The 19,469-nt window shown below is 47.4% G+C and overlaps 1 protein-coding gene across 2 annotated transcripts in view; it reads right to left on the bottom strand.

The window, feature by feature from the left end:
* Positions 1-6,428: 6,428 nt before the first annotated feature.
* Positions 6,429-19,469, bottom strand: part of LOC147224529 (neprilysin-like) — a 31,214-nt gene continuing 18,173 nt past the window's right edge. For both annotated transcript variants that reach the window (XM_086164872.1, XM_086164871.1), the window contains 11 exons: positions 18,165-18,293; positions 12,639-12,737; positions 12,169-12,246; positions 11,858-11,961; positions 11,627-11,685; positions 11,415-11,534; positions 10,955-11,088; positions 10,600-10,665; positions 9,562-9,657; positions 9,405-9,481; positions 6,429-8,098 (listed from right to left, as the gene is read on the bottom strand). In XM_086164872.1, coding sequence (XP_086020998.1) covers positions 7,999-8,098; positions 9,405-9,481; positions 9,562-9,657; positions 10,600-10,665; positions 10,955-11,088; positions 11,415-11,534; positions 11,627-11,685; positions 11,858-11,961; positions 12,169-12,246; positions 12,639-12,737; positions 18,165-18,293 — 1,062 coding nt within the window. In that variant the 3' untranslated portion in view covers positions 6,429-7,998. The remainder of the gene's footprint in view (positions 8,099-9,404; positions 9,482-9,561; positions 9,658-10,599; positions 10,666-10,954; positions 11,089-11,414; positions 11,535-11,626; positions 11,686-11,857; positions 11,962-12,168; positions 12,247-12,638; positions 12,738-18,164; positions 18,294-19,469) is intronic.

The following is a 19,469-nucleotide window of genomic DNA, read 5'->3' as shown; positions in this document are numbered from 1 at the left end:
CGGCCGACCGTCTTTGGACGCCGGCCAGACGTAACCCAGTATACCCAGTAAGTCAAGCCCCAAGTTTCCATCACACGTGATCCTCCAAATCTTTAATAATAGCCCTGTCGGCCTTAAACAGAGTCCCGTGGTCTGCATTTAACGGCAGGTTTTGTCCCCGCAGGTCATGCCGTATCCCCTCTCCAGCGCAAGAGGTATTAGCCTTATAAATCTGCGCCATCCTGACAGCGAGGCTCTCGATTTAGCGTTCAGCTCAGTCATTAAACAGGCCGGACACGCCGTGCTTCGCCCAGGTGCGGCCGCTCAAGTATGTCTTTACACTAAAACATGTTTTGTCACGCCGCGGCGGCGGCGGAGCGCTTGTTCGTCGAATCATCATCATCATTCCGATAAACACATCGTTTGCAGGAAGAGCGGTCTGACGGTGGAAAGGCATCGCCGCGGAAAACTACTTCCTCTGTTTATTTTGCTTTTGTCCCGGACAAAACAACGGAGCGATCGATGGTAGAGGTATCGACGGACGTGCAGACTTCTCCAGAATCTCTCCGCTGCGGCTCGAAAGAGTTTGTTTAACAGAAATCCGCACTCCGCTGAAACAGTCGGATGTCTGGCTCCGCAGCCGGAGCGGGTGGTCCTGTTGTATCTCCGAAAAACCGACGTATGTCAGCGTGAGCCTGTTTTGCAGAGGTGGATTACAGCGGAAGGAAATACAAGACTGTGTTTACGGAGAACCCGGAGTAACATTGGAAATGCAATAAGGAGAAGAAAGCTTGGAGAATCCACCCCGGTTCGCATTGAAACGGGATATTCTTGCTTCCTTGAGCCCGTTAGCAAGAGCTGCTTTTTAGCTCTGTCTTATATAATCATTAATGCAAAGGGCTGGCGTGTTGCAGCGTGACAAAAACGATAACATGCAACACCTGCTGAGGATTTCCAAATCTCAAAGCCATGGAGAAAAAAATTAAAAAAAATCAACAGGCCGCTGTATATTCTCAGAAATCAGCAGCTCTACACGTGTGACGCATCGGTTTCCACCCGATGAGGCGCCGATGAGGGGAATTACCTCAACGGATTTAAAGACAACAACCGAACATTCCTGGTTTCGATTTCCGCCTCTGGGCGGCGCGGTGGCGCAGCGGTTAGCGTAGCGCTTCGGCATCGCGGCACCTTGGTTGGATTCCGACAAGGAGGCTTTTCCGTGTGGAGTTTGCATGTTCTCCCCTTGTTTGCAGCAGGTTTATCGGAAGAAAACTTGGGAAAAATTGCCACGATTGAACGAGTGAGCGAGTTAATGGTTGTATGTCCGTATATGTGGTTTTGCGATTGACCGGCGACCGGTCCAGGGCGAACCCCGGACCAGGATAGACTCCAGCATCCCCTCCGGCAGCGACCCTGAGTGCAGGATAAGCGACAGACGATGGATGGATGGAATTCCGGTTTTTCCCATGTGTTTTTGAGCAACACACTGAACCCCTAACTGTTCCTCTGGCACTGATGGACGGCAGCCAACTGCTCATTCTTCATCCAGGATGGGTAAAATGCAGGATCCCACGGGGGATTAATTAAGCATAAATTATTAATTATTGTAAATCTTTTCCTTTTGGCTTTTCCCTTCAGGGGTCGTCACAGCCAATCCACCTTCTCCATCTAATCCTATTCTCTGGATCTTCCTCTCTCACACCAACTCCCTTCATATCCTCTCTGGCTCCGTCCATCAGTCTTCTCTTTGGTCTTCCTCTAGACCTCCAATTCCGGCGTCCGTCTCAGTCTGGCTTCTCTGACCTTCTCTCCCAAAACATGTAACATGCTCCGTCCCTCTGATGGACTCATTCCTGATCCTCTCCACGATCCTGGTCGCTCCCAAAGAGAACCTCCACATCTTCATCTCTGCAACCTCCAGCTCTGCCTCCTGTCTTTTGGTCATTGTTGGTGTTTGTAGAGCAAACAGCTCCATCTCACCTCCATCTTGTCCACCTTTCCTGTCCTTCTGGCTGATATTCTTCTACCTCTTCGTACCCCGTGACACTTTTCTCCAACCGTTCCGACCTGCTTGAACCTCTTTCTTTACCTCTTTTCCACACTCTCCTACGCTCTGGACTGATAGGAATGATTCTTTTTAAGAAAAAACGTTGCTGTGGGCGTCACTGTCTTCTTTCTGTGGGACCAACCGGAAGCTCAACAGTGGAATAAATAAAAAAACAAAAGAAATGAAACATTTTGTGTGAGAAGAAGAAGTAGTAGAAGAAGAAGAAGAAGAAGAAGAAGAATGGCAACACAGCTTCCAGGAGGGAGGGTTCACGTCGTGAAGGAGAAGACATGAGGAGCCAGGCTGAAGCTTGCAAAACACCAGAAGGACCGGACCATCGAGGACCGGGGTAAAGTCATCATCTCCGATGCGTCTAATTTCCAGCTTTCTCCAGCATCTGGTCGCCTGATGGCCCGGTGAGGCCTACAAGCTGCAATGTCACACACCAGCTGTGAAACCAAATGCAGAATGGGTGATGATCCGGGGAGCCTTCGGAGAAGCTGGAGTCGGACCGACTCCGGCGTCAATCAAACCACGTAGGAGGTTCTCCTGGGAGAAAACTTGCTGCCTCCTGCTCTGACAAGGTTTCCCGACTCTGAGGAACGGTTTTGCCAGAAGGAACACCGGATCAAGACCTTGTCATGGTCATCAGGACCTCCAGACCTGACACCCCTGATGGACCACCTCTGGGATGTGATCAAGGATGTTCTCAAAGCATCAGACAAAGCTGAGCTGCTCCAATTGTAGGAATCGAGTCACCTGCAAGTCAGGGTTATTCCACTGAATAGTGATTTTCTGAAAACCCAAGTTAAAAAATTGGTTGAAGTATAATGAATTTTTTTTTTTTTTTTTTTTTTTTTTTCATTATTTGAGGCCTGAAAACACTAGATTTTTCATTTTCTGCTAATAAATGCTGTAAATGACAATATTTACATTTGATGTTTGAGAGTTTATAGAATAAATATGAATATTCCGTGTAATCAAACCCAGACCTACAAATAGCAAAATCAGAAAAGTGGATAATTTCTCGCACTGAATCTTTTCCAGACATCAGGAATGCAGGTTGTGAACCAGAACGTTTTATGTTGCATTTATTTCTTTCGCCGAACGGAAACGTAAACCGGAGACGACGCGGTGACGATCACATGACGTCAATGTGTTTACATTCATTATAAACCTGGCGAAACTTTTCCCAAATCTCTTTTAACTTTCATCAGAAAACCAGTAAGAACATTTATATTAGCGAACATTTTTAAAAATGTGAATTTACGCGAATCGTTTGCCTACGGCAGCAGTAGCAGGGGCCGCACATCTGCAATCCTGATTTTTACCCACACCTTTTGGAGTGCGTGCACATGTGGTGTGTATGTATGTATGTATGTGTGTGTGTGTGTGTGTGTGTGCATCCCAATACGCTTGACATTGATATGACAGACATTTGTACACGCAGTACATAGTAATACTTGATATGACGAACGCTACAAAAACACCGGGCTGCTCAGTGTGCAGCCTCCCCTCCCTCCTGTAACCCTGAACGCACGTGCATACGCACGCCTTTCACACACACACACACACACTCACACACAAACACACACACATACCACTGAACCCACCGCTAAGGTCACCCGAAGGACAAACCAAGGTAAACACTCATTCTGTGACAACCTAGGAGGGGGCGGAGCCTAATATCGAGGGCTAAATAAGAGAGAAAAAAAAAATAAAGGTTAAGATTCCGTGACCCGCTTTGCAGCCTTGCGGGCTTAAAGCTCAAAAAAAAAAAAAAAAAACGCCGCCTTGTCTGTTGCTTTAAGGGAAAGCGTCAGCCGTCTGTTGAGCTCAAGAGTGCAAAACACTCTGCTCCGCCGTCCCGGAACATGCTGAGGTGTTGTAATGCTAGCTGTGATGATAGCGCACATAGCTGCTGATGGCAGGGAGGGTGAGAGCACAAGGAAAGTGGGTGGTGTTAACACTCAGTTATGTGCCAGTGTGTCACCAGCCAGCAAAAGCAAGGAGGGGGCAGTCAGGGAGAAATTATATTCTGCAGAAAGCAAGATTTTAACCTGTTAAAGGGTTATACAGCCCACACGGCTGGATTGAGAGGAAAAAAAAAAAAAGGAGGCCTCTTCAGAATTCTAAGCCTGAGATCGGTTAATGAATCGTTCCGTGGAGGTCGTCCATCTCGGCGGCGCGTTCGATTTATTTTCGAAAACGGCAAAAAAAAGGAATTCTAATGAATAGAAGGAATGTATTACCATATGTTTCGCACTATAAGGCACATTTAGAATCCTTATTTTCTAAAAAAGCGTCTTACGTATGAATACTTGTTTCGCTTACCTCCGACCTCCGACCAATTTCACGTGTCGCACTTCGCTCAAACTTCTGCGGAAATGTTTCGACGCCACTTTGGTCGGCGACCGAGCGGCTTCGCTTGATTGATTGTCGGACCGTTCCCGTCTGACACAGGGACGTCGTACCAAAGTCGAATTGTAAAATCGGACAACTTTTGATCGCTAATTATGTCGTGCCGGAATACAACCTTGTTCAAACTTCGCACTGACTTCAGGTGTTTGCTATCGCTGAACTTACTGGACTTAGTGCAGATCTGTGTGCACGAGGAACCCCAAACATGGCACCTGTTAGGAAACATGCTTAAGAACAAACAGAGTTTCCGAGGGAACAAAGCGAGATGGCAACAGTTGAAGGACAAAATTGAACAGTGGGTTTTTGAACCAGTGAAATAAGTTGAACAAAGTTCGACTGAACTGTTTTGTAGTTAATTGTATGTTTTATCATGCGCCTTATAATGCGGTGCGCCTTATGGTCCGCAAAACACGGTAATCCTGAAGGAAATTGTTTTGCGGAAGGCTCAATATTACATCCATTTACTTGAAACTTTTCCTTCTGCTCCTTTTCCTTCAGGGGTCGATCTCACTACATCCATACATTTACCGTTTTGGTCTTCCTCCAGACCTCCTGCCTGGCAGCTCCACCTTCACGCGAATCTGGACATACATGTCCTGCACCCCTGTTACAAAGTCTTCTTTTACTTTTGGCTTTTCCCTTCAGGGGTCTCCACAGTGATTCAACCGTCTCCATCAAACCCTGTTCACTGGATCCTCCTCTCTCACATCAACTCACTTCATATCCTCGCTCACTATGTCCATAAATCTTCTCTTCGGTCTTCCTATTCACTCGAAACATGATATTGATTTTATTGCTGTCAAGTTTCTTTCTTGCAGAAAAGGGAAGAGACCTTCTGTGGAGCTCCTCGCTGGTCTCAGTCTTCGACTGAAGGTGCTTTGGTGGGACTTCAGTCCAGCATGCAAGGGTGTTGTCCCTGATACCGCACAGCTTCTTCAGCATCCTCCTCTCAGACGCCTCCACCAACAAGTCCAGCTCTACTCCCAGGACAGAGCCGGCCTTCTTGATGAGCCGCCGACCACCCAGGCATACCGCAGCGTAGAAGATGACGCCGGACAGCACCAGGTGATCAAACATCTGCAGCATAGCTCTGCAGACCTGAGCAGAAACCTTTCTTGTAGACGCCATCTGTGCTTTTAGTCCAGTCCTGTTTATGGTCTGTACGGAGATACTCGTCCACAAGGCGGTGAACTTTCCAACTTTTCCCCCTGCAGCCGCTCCAGTCGGCTTTGACACCCCGCTGGATTCCGCTCTCGCGCCGCGTCTACTTAACGCTTTCATCAGATTCATCGTGAGCTTTTAATTCCTCGTTTGAATCGTGACTTTGCGGGACAGGTTTTCTTCATTCCCGGACTCCTGGCGATTTACAAACCCACTTCACCCCCAAACCCCCCGTCGCGTTTACCTTTTTTACCTTTAAAAAGAAATAAAATGACTGAAAATGTACCCCTGTTTCCCTGGAAGGTGGACAGAGGAGACGGAGGTGAAGATGGAGGCGCCAGGGAACTTCTTGTTTTCCACGGTGATGGACGGACCGACAGATCAGGTAAGACAGGAGGGAGCATGATGTTTGCAGATGATCTGTGGTGAAGGCAGGGACTGGGTGGAGGAGAAGATGGAGAGGAGAGAGGTCCACATGTGTGAGGGTCAGCGGAAGTGAAGCGACTGTGGTTTCTGGTTTGGAGACTCTGAGGAGAAGGTGAAGATGTGGAAGTTCACTCTGGGAGTGAGGAGGATGGAGGAGGGGTGGTGAAGATCTGGGTCGGAAGGATGTTGAGGTTGGAGCTGCCAACTCTGGAGCAGAAGATCCAGAGAAGAGGCTCAGATGGAGGCAGGCGATCGGCTGCTCTTTGACCTTCTTCCAAAACATCTGCAAGTAGAACATCCCGCCAAGGGATTTTTGCATCGTCCCTTCCTAAGTTCCGATGTTAGAAAAAGAAAAAGGACTCAAGAATCCACACGGGACGGAAATGCCGCTCGCTTGCAGTTATATAAGGATTTATTTTGACAGAAACACAAAAATGCTCCTCGAGATGATTATTATATAATTATAAAGTATCTAAATACAGGCAGCTGAGGTATATCTGTATTTCTAATGTTGGAGTGCGAACGAGAGCCAGTGAGGAAACCGAAAACAAAACAAAAAAAAAAAAGTCAGAGGGAGAGCGGGAGACGGACAGAACGATCGGGACGAAGAGCAAGTTTGGCACGGAGGGCGTTTTACAATCTGAAGAAATCAAAATGAAATGATAGAAGTCGAACCCCCTTCCCTGCGTTCCTTCCCGCGGGCCGCGGCCTCGGTCGCCGTTGGACGCGGAGAATAAAACGAAACTCAGACGCCGACCGCTCCCCCCCGCTCGCCGACACAACCTTCGAAATAACCGCATAAAACTTCTAACCGGTCCTTCAAAAGAACTCATCGTCGCCATGTGGTTGGAGTCTCGCGTCTGCAACGTGTTCAAGAACGACGGAAAAGAGGTTCGGGCGGACATTTTCGCAAAGACCGAATCAGAAATGTCGTCCTTCTGCGGGAGTTCCGGGCGAACCGTAAGCTTTTCGTCGTCCCCTCTTGCGTCGAACCGGGAAGCGCCTCGGCACCGGATTTCCGAAGACGTGATATTGAGCGGGCGACGATCGGAAAAGGTGTTTCCGGTCGAAGAGGCATCCAACCCTTCTTGGAGCGTTTACTCCACCACAGAAAATGTAAGGCATAGAGATTTTGCGTGACCGACAGCAGCAATCGTAATAAAGTAAGTGGAATACTATTAGTAGACGTACAGTGCATCCGCTCACACACACACTAACACACACACACACACACACACACACACACAGGAGGCTCAGGGCGCGTAGAAAAACGTGTTTTTATCGATTGTCAGCCCGTGGATTGGCGATCAGCCGTCGTCTTACAGGCGAGAACAAGTCAGTTTGGCTTGTTTGAGATGCCCGTCCAATTGAATGACCCACACACACACACACACACACACACACACACACACGCCGCGACAGCATCGTGGGGTCACGTTCGGTGATAATTTAGCGAATGGAACATGCAGGAACGGGAGCGCACGTGGCAGAAGCGTAGAGCTCAGGCCCACATACAGTACAGCGGTTCAACCCTGCTTTATGTGTAAGAGTGTGGGAGGGTGAAAAGTGTATTTATACGCCGGTGGATTGGAGTAACCTTGTCTGCCTCTGTGCAGCAAAATGACTACAACACACACTCTCTCTCTCTCACGCACACACTCCCATATATACAGACTCACAAATAATGATTAAAACAATTGATCAAATGTGAAAAAAAATGATTGTATCCAGCGGAAGCGAGATAATTAGGCTGCGTGGACGAACTACAGTATCTGTATCCGGGCAGCGCCCCATCTGCCCGTGAGGGTCCACAGCTGTTCTCTGAGGAAGTGCACGCCGCGGCGTCCGTCGACCGGCCCCGGTCGATCCGGGAAGGAGCTGAAAGGAGCGTTTACTTCCCTGTGACGCCCCGAATCGCGGAAACCGGGGGATCCACCGGCGTCAGCCCCGCTCCCGTGGGTGGATCACCACACGCGGCAGACGTTGTCGGGGACCATGTTGCTGGTCTTGTTGCAGCTGAACACTTTGGCGAACTCTGGGAAGTTCTGGAGGGAACCCAGCACCCTGAAAGCAACCAGAGGGATTCATGTTTCGTATTCTTTTCCTTTGAGCTTTTCACTTCAGGGGTCGCCGCCACAGCCAATCAAACGTCTTCATCCAACGCTATTGCCTGTATCCTCCTCTCTCACACCAACTCACTTCATATCTTCTCACTACATCCATATATCTTCCTCTTTGGTCTTTCTCTAGACCTCCTGCCTGGCAGCTCCACCTTCAGCAACCTTCTACCCGGATCTTCACCATAGTTTGGACATGAACAGAGGAGTGTTCATATCCCAACCGTCTCAGTCCTTACTTTGTGGTGGACATACATGTCCTGCACCCCTGTTACAAAGTCTTCTTTTCCTTTTGGGCTTTTCCCTTCAGGGGTCTCCACAGTGATTCAACCTTCTCCATCTAACCCTATTCTCTGGATCCGCCTCTCTCAGACCAAATATCTTCATATCCTCTTGCACTACATCCATAAATCTTCTCTTTGGTCTTCCTCTAGACCTCCGATTCCAGCATCTGTCTACCCATATATTCACTATCCCTCCTCCGTACATGACCCGACCATCTCCGTCCGGCTTCTCTGACCTTCTCTCCAAAAACATCTAACATGTACCGTCCCTCTGATGGACTCATTCCTGATCCTATCTGGTCACTCCCAAAGAGAACCTCAGCATCCTCATCCTTGCAACCTCCGGCTCTGTCTCCTGTCTTTTGGTCTTCGTCCCTGTTTCTAGAGCAGGGGTATCAAACTCATTTTCACCGCGGGCCACATCTAACAGTAGCAGGATAAGTGTAACCAAATGAATGTAAAATAAATGTAACTATTACTAATTTATTACTCATTCAAATCTCAAATATTACATGTAACTTCCCATCTTTTAAACAAAACCTCAAGACCCACCTCTTCCAAACCACTTGCAACACCTACAGCCTTTCCCAATAATTGTGTGTATGTCCTGTGTCTTCTGTCTTTAACTCGTAAAGCGTCTTTGAGTACCATGAAAAGCGCTATGCAAATCTTATGTATTATTATTATTATTATTATTATTATTATCTTGCTTGAAACTGCCTTCCATCTGCATCCACTTTTCTCTGCCTGAACACGTTGGGATCATTTGTATTTCTTAATTCCACTTGTTGAGAATGACATTGATGTGGATCCACTGCGATCTAAATGTGGTTTATGGTCAATGCACGCGTTTGACTAATTTATTTTAAGACAATCCACCTTTCCTTTCATTCTGGCTGATCGTTTTCTATCTCACAGTATCAATACGGCGATCTATAAATCGGCCAAACGGCGCATTCTTGAAGTCACCTGAATTTTCCCGGACTGTGCTCGTCTACTTTGATGGAGTTGACCGCCTGCTCGGGCCGGTATGTTCCACACCACACCTGAGGACGACAGGCGTTACACAGGGGAGCTTTACGCCGATTGATAAGGCGTCCGTCCAATCGCGCTTGGCGTTTTTCACCTGAGCGAAATTGAGAAAGAAGAGCTGATCGTGGGAAAGGTCGATGCCGGGGAGCGCCGGCTCCTCTCCGTGCTCCTTCACGTAGTTCCGGTAAGCCTGACGGGAGAAGAAACCCGCTCAGGTCGCATGGTGGTTATTCCCAACCGGGGTTTCCGTTTTTTTTTTTTTTTTTTTTTTTTTTACGAAGCGTTAATTCCTCGAGTCTCGTCGGGTAATGAGTTCTCGTCCGTCCCGAATAAGGTCAAATCTTGCTAGCTTTGATTTCACCTCAGTGCCAAGAGTTCCCTTTCCGTTTATTCAACTTCTCGCTCGGTATTTGTGTTAACATCTGCAGATGTTACCGAAATAAAACATGTTTATCGGATTAAGGAATAGCTTTAACGGCAATCGACGGAAAGAGCTACGTCAGGATCTCGCCCTCCCGATCGGCTGTGTTGAGAAGATGTTGCGTGTTCATTGCAAGCGTGAACTTTCGAACCCCATTCCGTTCTCTTAGCGATAAAACACCGCGATGGCGACGCCTGCTTGTTTCTTCTGGCGTCTTTTGAAGTCCAAATGTACGCGGCTTATAGAAACCTGCAGCGGGAGTTTCACTTTCCCCTTTCATCTTCTTAATTACACTTCATCATTTATTCACTTTTTAAGCTACGTGGCGAAAAACGCCCCGACCCCTCGCCGGCGTGCGGAGAAGACAATGACCTCCCGCCCAAAAAGGGCCGGGTCTGGTCAGGTTCCTTTCGGGAAAAACAACCCAGAAATCTTTCCGTTAATAATCGGCGTCATGTAAAACGACCCGAAGTGTCTGTAAGTATTCCTGCAGCGGGAATCTGGATATTCTTTATTTTTTTTCGCATCGCAAAACGCTAAAAATGATCTGTTTACATCCCGTCGGCTGCAGCTTATTTAAATTCACAGATCTATCATCTCTGGGGGGGGGGGGGGGGGGCATGCTAAACAAAATTCATTGTTTGTGATATTTAATAAGACGTTGAATCTGTAGAGCTGGCACTCTTGAACCCTTGTTTCCACGTCCATTACCTGATACGCTTGCCGTATTCCTCCGTTGTCAGCAATATTCTCCCCGAGGGTGTTGTTGCCGTTTAACTAGAGGGAGGAACATAAAGAGAGAAGACTGAGAAAAGCAAAAAAAAAAAAAAAAGCCCGGAGTGTATTGGTATTTTTCCGATGTCTTTCAGCAAGTCACGAATATCTCCTTCTTTGAAGAAAAAAAGAGCCATTGTTAAAAAGATGTGAAAGCGTCAAAAGGCAAGGATTGACGTGTCGCCCTGGAACGGCAAGTACAAGCCGGGCGGACGTTTCACCGGACGACGGAAATACTGGGATGGAAGCGCGAATACGCCAGCGTTTCTCCTCGCTAATGATGACAACGTACGTGGAGGCCGCTCGCCAAGTCCCAGGAGAAGCTGCTGTACTGGTCCACGATGCATTTGGAAAGCTCCAGGAACCTCTGGGTGGAACCGGGCGTCCACCAGTCCTTCAGGTCGCCGTCCTTGTCGTAGTTTCGACCTGGAAGAAATCGGAGAAAAAGAATCTGACGCCCATCGGATTCCCGAAGATGTAGAAGGTGGTGAAATCACAACAAAACAAGGAGCCGCGCAACCGCTCACAACCGTTCGCCGGGAGCGCTAACCGCTAATAATTCAATTACCCCGGATTATTTTACAGTAATAAGCTAATACCGATTGCTTACGTCCATAGGGTTTGCAGGGGATTATCGGCCCGTTTGAACGCGTTATCGGATCACGAGCCTTTGAAAAGGAGCGCTGGCGCCGTGACAGGACGGAATATTAAACACTCGCTTTGTCAAGTGGCGCCGGAAAAGAAAACAATACCATTGTCATCGAAGCCGTGCGTGATCTCGTGACCGATCACCATGCCGATGCCGCCGTAGTTCAGGGATTTAGCCTGGCCTTTACCGAAGAACGGGGGCTGGAGGATTCCGGCGGGAAACACTGAAAAAGGAAAAAAAAAGGGGAGGGATACCCTTTCATCAAATTCGAAATGTCTGGAAATCGTCGTTTCGGGAGCGGCGCGTTACGGATACCTATTTGGTTTTTGCTGGAAGAGTAGAAAGCGTTGACGACGGCAGCGCCCGTCACCCACCTGGACACAAACACGGAGGGAATAATTAAATCACGCCGTCCGGGAGCGGCCGTGCCGAGCGGAGTTCGTGGGCGGGATTCGCTCTAAATAAACACACGATGGTGTGATTTTTCTTCTTTTTTTTTTTTTTTTTTTTTTGAAAACGACTCAAAATAAGCCCAGGACGCCTTACTCCTCTTTGTTGACTTTGACTCTGAGTTTCCGCAGGCGTTTCTTCTGCGCATACTCCAGGTTCTGTAGGATGTTTTCAAAGTACTCCTCTGCACTGTAGCTCAGCTAACACCAACACACAGCCGGAGAAACGGGCGGCGGGATTAGACTTGATGAGAGCCATCGGCGCCTCCTCATATATCCTCAAAGAAAATCCAGAGATGATCAAGATGTTTCGGCGCAGCTGGTTCACAGACACAATGAACCCGCTATTTCGTTCCCCGATGGAGGAGGCGAAGCGCTTTTTATCGTCGCATCGTTTCAGACACTCACGTCTCTGTACTCCTTGTTGAGGAATTTGTCGTCCATGATTTTGTCGGAGTAGCCGATCCGCTGCCGGATGGCCCGCGCCTGACGGGACACGGAAAAAAAAAAAAATTGGACGAGAACATCCGGGCGTTTTCCGCGGCGACGATGCACTCGGGTATGAATTATAGCGCTCAAAAAAAATAAAATAAGGGAACGCTTAAACAACACAATGTAACCCAAAGTCAATCACACGCGCATGGAATTCAACTTTCCACTTCGGAAGCAACGCGGATTCATTCTGACTTCGAATCAAGACTTCCGTGGAGTCGTACATTTGATTTCCATGGATCGTTTTTGTGTGATTTTTATCGTTAGCGCATTCAACTACGTTAAGATAAAGTGTTTAATAAGAAGGTTTTCATTCATTCATATCGAGGATGTGTTATTTTTGTGTTCCCGCTGTTTTTTTTGAGTTTGTACATTATAACACCGACCTTTTCCTCGGCCGCCTTTTTGGTGTCGCCGTCCATCCAGGCCAGGTCGTTCAGGTTGTTGATGAAGACGTCCCGGATGTCTTGGATCATCTCCTCCATCTGATGCGCGAGAGAAGCAGCCACCGTGAACACGCAAGATTAAAATTATAAATGACATGAATGGACCCGAGGGAGAACCCTCTGAAGGGTCTCCAGTGTCTGGTTCTTCTCCATACAGAAGGTGGAGGATCTGAAGGGCTTCGGGTCAACGGTTACGAGTTATGTGTTGGAACGGGTGGAGAAAGAGCAGCCAGATAGAAGGAAAAGGTGGAGAAGATGGAGATGAGAGCGGCTATGGAGCCACTGAAGAGAAGAACAGGAGGCAGCAGAGGTGAAGATGTGGAGGTTCCTCTCCGGGAGCGAGGAGGATGGAGAGGAATGTTGGATTTTCTGGAGATGAGGTCAGTTTGAGAAGGTTCGGAAGTGGGTAGATCTGGGTGGAAGGATGCTGATGTTGGACCTCCAGGGCTGGACGTGTGGAGGAAGAACCAGGCAGGAGCTTGAAGGATGGATGAAGAGACGAGAGGAAGTCATCTGGTGTGAGAACATTGGGAGAGGGTCAGATGGACGCAGATGATTGGCTGTGGGCCCTGAAGAAGAAGCCCAAAGGAGAAGAAGTAGGTGGAGCAAACGGAAACCCCCCCTTTGATACGGGAAGTGGAGTCAAGTTTGTCGTAAAAAGGCTTAAAATGGCACTTTGAAGAGTTTAAACGTTCCCTGAAAATGTTTCTGCTCTTTAACCCCGGCCTTTTCAGGTCCTCCAACCTCCACCGCGAACATCTGATCTTCTGCACGTCCGCATGATGAAACCTGGAGGGGCGGGTCTTTGCCTCTGAGGACGGCCGGCCATAAATATGAAGCTATGCTTCCTCACGAAACGGCAAAACAAATCATTGGTTCATTATTTATCGCTCTCCGTCGCCATATGGTGAGAGCAAGTACTTCGGGTCAGCAGGTCAGAGCGTAGGAGAGTGTGGAAAAGAGGTGAAGAAACGGGTGGAGAAAAGTGTCAGGGATGCGATGAGATAGAAGAGAATCAGCCAGAAGGAAAGGAAAGGTGGACGAGACGGTGGGGAGATGATGCTGTTTGCTCTACAAACACTGACAACGACCAGAAGACCAAAAGCTGCAGGTGGCAGAGATGAAGATGTCGAGGTTCTCTTTGAGGATGGATGGGATCTGGAAGGAGCCCATCGGAGGGACGGCACATGTTAGATGTTCTGGTGAGAAGGTCAGAGAAGTTCTCGGTCCTCCGGGTCACGGTGAATTCTTGTTGACATCTTCTTGTTTTGGCAACTGGACTTGAATTTCTTCACTTGAAGACATTTCAGCCCTCATTCGAGAGGCTTCTTCGGTTCTGAACCGTTCAGGAACGTCTTCAAGAGAAGAAATTCAAGTACACTTGCCAAGAGAAGAAGATTTTGACAAGAATTTAGTGAATAGCGTAATTTCCGGACGATAAGCCGCAACTTTTTTCACGTAAACAACGATGCGGCTAAAATTTGGACTTTTTTGGTCGGGGGACGCTAACGAAATTCATGCCGCAACAACGTTTATCCTCGTCACATCGGACCGATGAAATGACCGGGAAATTCTGACTCCGTTCAACTCCGACACCGAAGAAGACGACTTTGACGCTTTTAGCGTGCACGAGGAAGCCGGAGATAGCGATCGGCTAGCCGGTGCGGCTTATATTGAGGTGCGCTCAATAGTCTGGAAATTACGGTATATATTGGTAGACGGATGTTGGAATTGGAGGTCTAGAGGAAGACCAAAGAGAAGATTGAAGGTAGTCAATGTGAGAGAGGAGGATCCAGAGAGCAGAGTTAGATGGAGAAGGTTGATTGTGGCGACCCCTGAAGGGAAAAACCCCAAAAATGAAGACTTCATATGGAGACGTGCAGCACCTCCAGAGTGAACCTCCAGAGACCCCGTGCCCAAACCAGCCGGCGGACCTTTGAGGCGGAAACGCCGACCGCCGCGCCGCTCGCTCGCAAACGAATAGTGTCATTTCAAAAAAAAAAATCAAAGGAGCGGGCATTCTTCAGCTCTCTGTTTTCCAAAAATCGATCCACAGAGGCTCCGCGAACGAATCCACATCCCGTTGGACTGGTGTGTGATGTGGTCTTCGGCTCCGGTATTTGGTAAATTCGCGCGGAGCCGGGAAGGCGGGTGGGCGGACAGACCGGCCGACGCCACCGTGGCAACGCGAAGCCGCGATTTGTTACGGTCGTCCTCGAAAGATAGATCCGGTTTAAAGCCCGAAATACACAAACACCAAAAAGTTATGAGGGGAATCTTTGTCTAAACTACTTCGGCAGCCTCTGTTTGTTCCCCTCCTCCTCGCCGCGGTCGCTCTCCGAGACCGCAGAAGGAATTCTGCTATCTCATCATATCGACCCCGAGTCCTCAGCACGACACTGTTTGTTGTGCGACGGCGTAAAGTCGATGCAGCTGCCGCTCCTTTTTATCCACACGTGAAATCCTCTAATACGATTTGTCTGCCGCGCCGTTTGTCGTTTATTATTCATAACTCTTTCGGCGTTATCGATCCGCCCGTCGTACGAGTCCGCTTCGTTCCCCGCCGTTCCGGACGCTTCGGAAACAGGGGTTTGTTGTGTTTGGTGTGCGGGAGCGGAGGACGTCGGAGCTAATGCATATCAATCGCTCGTGGGGCCGACGCGCAGGGACGGACTCGTCTCTGCCCTTTGATTTAAGGCTAATGGAGGCCACGGCCTGGAAGAAAAACATAAATCACTCTGTAATCTCAATGAGCGACCTTCTGTGACTCGGCTCTTGTGCTCCACTGGGCTTTCGGACACCGGCCATACCCTCGTCATGCCAAGGGTTTTTGGTGGATTTCAGCGGCTGAGGTGACGGTTATTTGACGCTAGCTCCTGGAGCATACGTCTGGTTCAGAAGACAATGTGAAGGATTTGCACATCCACGCAGTCCAGTTCTTTATTTTGGTTTGACGGCTCTTTTTGATCCAAACTATATTTCTGCGAACGAGCGAACACATCTACCCCCCGTGTTCTTCGTGGAAAGTCTCACATTTTGAGACAGCAACCTTCTACCTGGATCTTCAGCATAGTTTGGACATGAACAGAGGAGTGTTGATATCCAAACCGTCTCAGTCATTACTTCGTCGTGGACATACATGTCCTGCACCCCTGTTACAAAGTCTTCTTGTCCTTCGGGCTTTTCCCTTCAGTGGTCGCCACACCGAATCCACCTTCTCCATCTAACCCGATATTCTGGATCCTCCTCTCTCAAACCAACTAACTTCATATCCTCTCACTATGTCCATGGATCTTCTCTTTGGTCTTCCTCTAGACCTCCAATTCCAGCATCCTCCTACCAGTATATTGACTCTCCCTCTTCTGTCCATGACCCAACCATCTCAGTCTGGCTTCTCTGACCTTCTCTCCAGAGCATCTGATGGACTCATTCCTGATCCTCTCCATCCTGGTCACTCCCAAAGAGAACCTACGCATCTTCATCTCTGTAGTTTCTAAACTACAGTGTTGTATTTGTAAGATTGATTGGTTTTGAAGTAAAATAGCAGTAAATATTGGGCATGTTATTCTAGATACTTCCTTAGGAGAGGAATGAAGGTCAGTCTCAGCAAGACAGAGAATATGTGTGCGAATGAGAGGATCCGGGGTGGAGACCAAGAAGTTGGGGGATTTCAAGCAGTACGGATCCAGAGCGTAGGAGAGTTTGGAAAAGAGCTGAAGAAACGCTTTTCAAAAGGTTGGAATGGGTGGAGAAAAGTGTCAGGGGTACAAAGAGATGGAAGACTATCAGCCGGAATGATCTAGAAACACTGAAAATGACCAAAGGACAGGGGGCAGAGCTGCAGGTTGCAGAGATGAAGATGCCGGGGTTCCCTTTGAGGACCGATAGGATCAGGGATGAGTCCATCAGAGGGACGGCACGTTAGATGTTTTGGAGAGAAGATCAGAGAAGCCAGACTGAGATGGTCGGGTCACGGACAGAGGAGGGAGAGTCCATGTCTCTTCTCACCCTTGCTGTTGTTTTTTTTTTCATTCGGTCGTCTATTTTTTTCTATTTTTATCCTTCTTGCTGTTCATTTTGCCCCGGGCGTCTTTTGCTATCTTTTAATTGTCCCCATTTATACTCATATTTATTGATATTATCATTGTTGCGCTGCTCTGGCAAAAGAATTTCCCCGAAGAGGATCAATAAAGTATCTTACATTGTTAGCCTGGTGGGCTAATAGGGTTAAATTGTGGAGACGTCTCAAGTGGAAAGCCCAAAAGAGAAGAAGATTCCGGATACTTTGCTACTGGCCATCAGGATTAGTAGACGACAGCGAGTAGACGGTGTTGTGAAGCAGTGACGTTCCCCAGGAGGAAAACCAAACAGGATTTAGCTTTAAAATGTGAACATTAAAGTGAAGTAATGTTAAAAGTGCAACATGAGCGCTGAAGTAAGTGACCTCTAATTTATTTACAGCTGCAGGCCCTTCGGTGCAAAAACCCCCCAAACGACCCCCCGGGGTGAAACGCCGCTCAGTGGTGTGTGTGTGTGTGTGTGTGTGTGTGTGTGTGTGTGGAGTACGGGATGTGCTGCTGCATGGAAACCGAGCCCCGCGACACAGATCCGCTCATGTCATGGGGTGTTAATACACACTTGTGTGTTGAAATGAGTCTTGCGACACATTACACACACACACACACACACACACACACACACACACACACACACACGAAGCCAGTCCACTGGAAGCCGTCGGTTTAAGCCCTAAAGCAAAACCGACACTTTATGACAATAATGAATTTTTGTCATGGCGACGCCCGTGAGAAGCGAACGGCATTTGCAAATGTTTCAAAAGTCATATATCATATTTTTTTATCTTTGCAAATCCCGACAGAGTGTTTAAGGTAACCTTTCCCAATCCAAAAAGGTAACCTTTAAAAACAAACTTCACGAGATTGATGGGCTTTGTTAGCATTTTGTTAATTACATTTTCAACGCCGCCTGGCATCTAATCATTTATTCCAGTAAGCAGGGGGTCTGTGACCGCGATCGTCATTAATTCACAAATCGTCGCCGACTACATTAGGATTTAAGATAGATGAGATAAGACGTGCTTAAAAAACCTGCCGTCTGAGATTTAATTACACGAAGCAACTTCATGCAGAATATACACGTGGAACGGTCTGTGCATGTGCATCCCGGGTGGTTTTTTGTTTGTTTCTTTAAACCCCCCCCGTCCCCTTGATAACCGATGGATCCATAAAATTGGCAGGATGACGTCGCTCTCATCTCAAACGCTCGGCCTCCAATTAGTAGGCGGCCCCGGCGGAATCGGAGTCCCGCCTCGCCAAAACCAGAGATTTCCGCCGGCGTCGGTTGGATTTTACGCCGCGACAAGGATGTGACAAAGCGGATGAAGAAGATACGAACAAAACGGCCTCCCCGAGCAGGTTCGTCATGGCTAATTTTACCGGCACTGACCAGCTCTTTGCTCTTCTCCGAAAAGGCCTCCTGGACGTACAGCCGACCCACCGCGTTGTCCAGGTGTGTGTTGACGTAGAGCGCGCACTGACGCCACACCGCCGCCTCGGAGGTGGAACCGGACAAAGCCTGCGGGGGGGAAAAAGAATCGTGCGCGGGTTAATTTGGGGGAGGAGGAGATGTTGAGCCGCATTATGTAATAACGGTGCATTTTGTAATAAACGTCCAAAATGTAATCACTTTTTCATTTCATTTTGTAATAAAGCCACATTTTGTAATAAACTGCCGCATTTTGTAATAAACTGCCCCAACGCATTTTGTAATAAATTTTGCCGCATTATGTAATAAGTTATTACATTTTGAGAAGATTAGTACAAAATGCAACTTTTTTATTCTCTAGGAAATGTAATAACATGGAATTTATAGAATATTCTCTGTTAATGCAACCTTTGAATAGTGTACTGATAGTAATGCTAATGCTAATGCTAGTAATGCTAAGATAGTAGTGCTAAGTACTGCTACTAGGCTAATACAGTGATACTAATAATAGGCCTAGCTTTTACAAATACTTTAAAGTAAAATAAACTACAATTAACAAACAAATAAACTACGCTTTAGAATTGTTATTCCATAATGCACCATGTTATTACATTTCCTAGAGAATAAAAAAAGTTGCAAGTGCATTTTGTAATAATCTTCTCAATATGTAATAACTTATTACATAATGCGGCAAAATTTATTACAAATCTGTTGGGGCAGTTTACTATAAAATACGGCAGTTTATTACAAAATGCGGCTTTATTACAAAATGAAATGAAAAAGTTATTACATTTTGGACGTTTATTACAAAATGCACCGTTATTACAAAATGTGGCTCAACAGGAGATGCAGCACCTGGAGTTTGACTTCAAGGAGGGTCGTGGCAGCTCTTGCATTAACACGCTTATATTTTTAACTATAGCTGCGAGAAAAAGGGTGGATAGGAGTCATTAGGAAAAGCCGGAGGATGAGAAGGTCATTAAAAAGGATATTTAGAGGACGGTGTGGAACGTTTGTGTTAGTTGGAAACCAATGCGGCAGTAAAAAACACTCCCTGTTGACCAGAGGCACCGTTTGGGTTATATATATATTGATATATTTATATCACTATATATTCATATATAGTGATATAAATATCAATAGATATTTTTATATCTATAATATATATAAATATGAACGCCACGGGAGGTCTTTCCTACCTGAGACTATCAGACTTTTTAATTCCTCTCCCTTCAGCCGCAGGGAATCTCAAAGTCTTTGTACTTA

The sequence above is a fragment of the Fistularia commersonii genome, chromosome 18 (assembly GCF_037954325.1).
Source record: "Fistularia commersonii isolate RoL2024-O1a breed Wild chromosome 18, RoL_Fcom_v1.0, whole genome shotgun sequence".
NCBI classification, from domain to species: Eukaryota; Metazoa; Chordata; class Actinopteri; order Syngnathiformes; family Fistulariidae; genus Fistularia; species Fistularia commersonii.
Note: the sequence above shows the minus strand (reverse complement) of the source record. Positions and strands in the feature narration are given on the sequence as shown.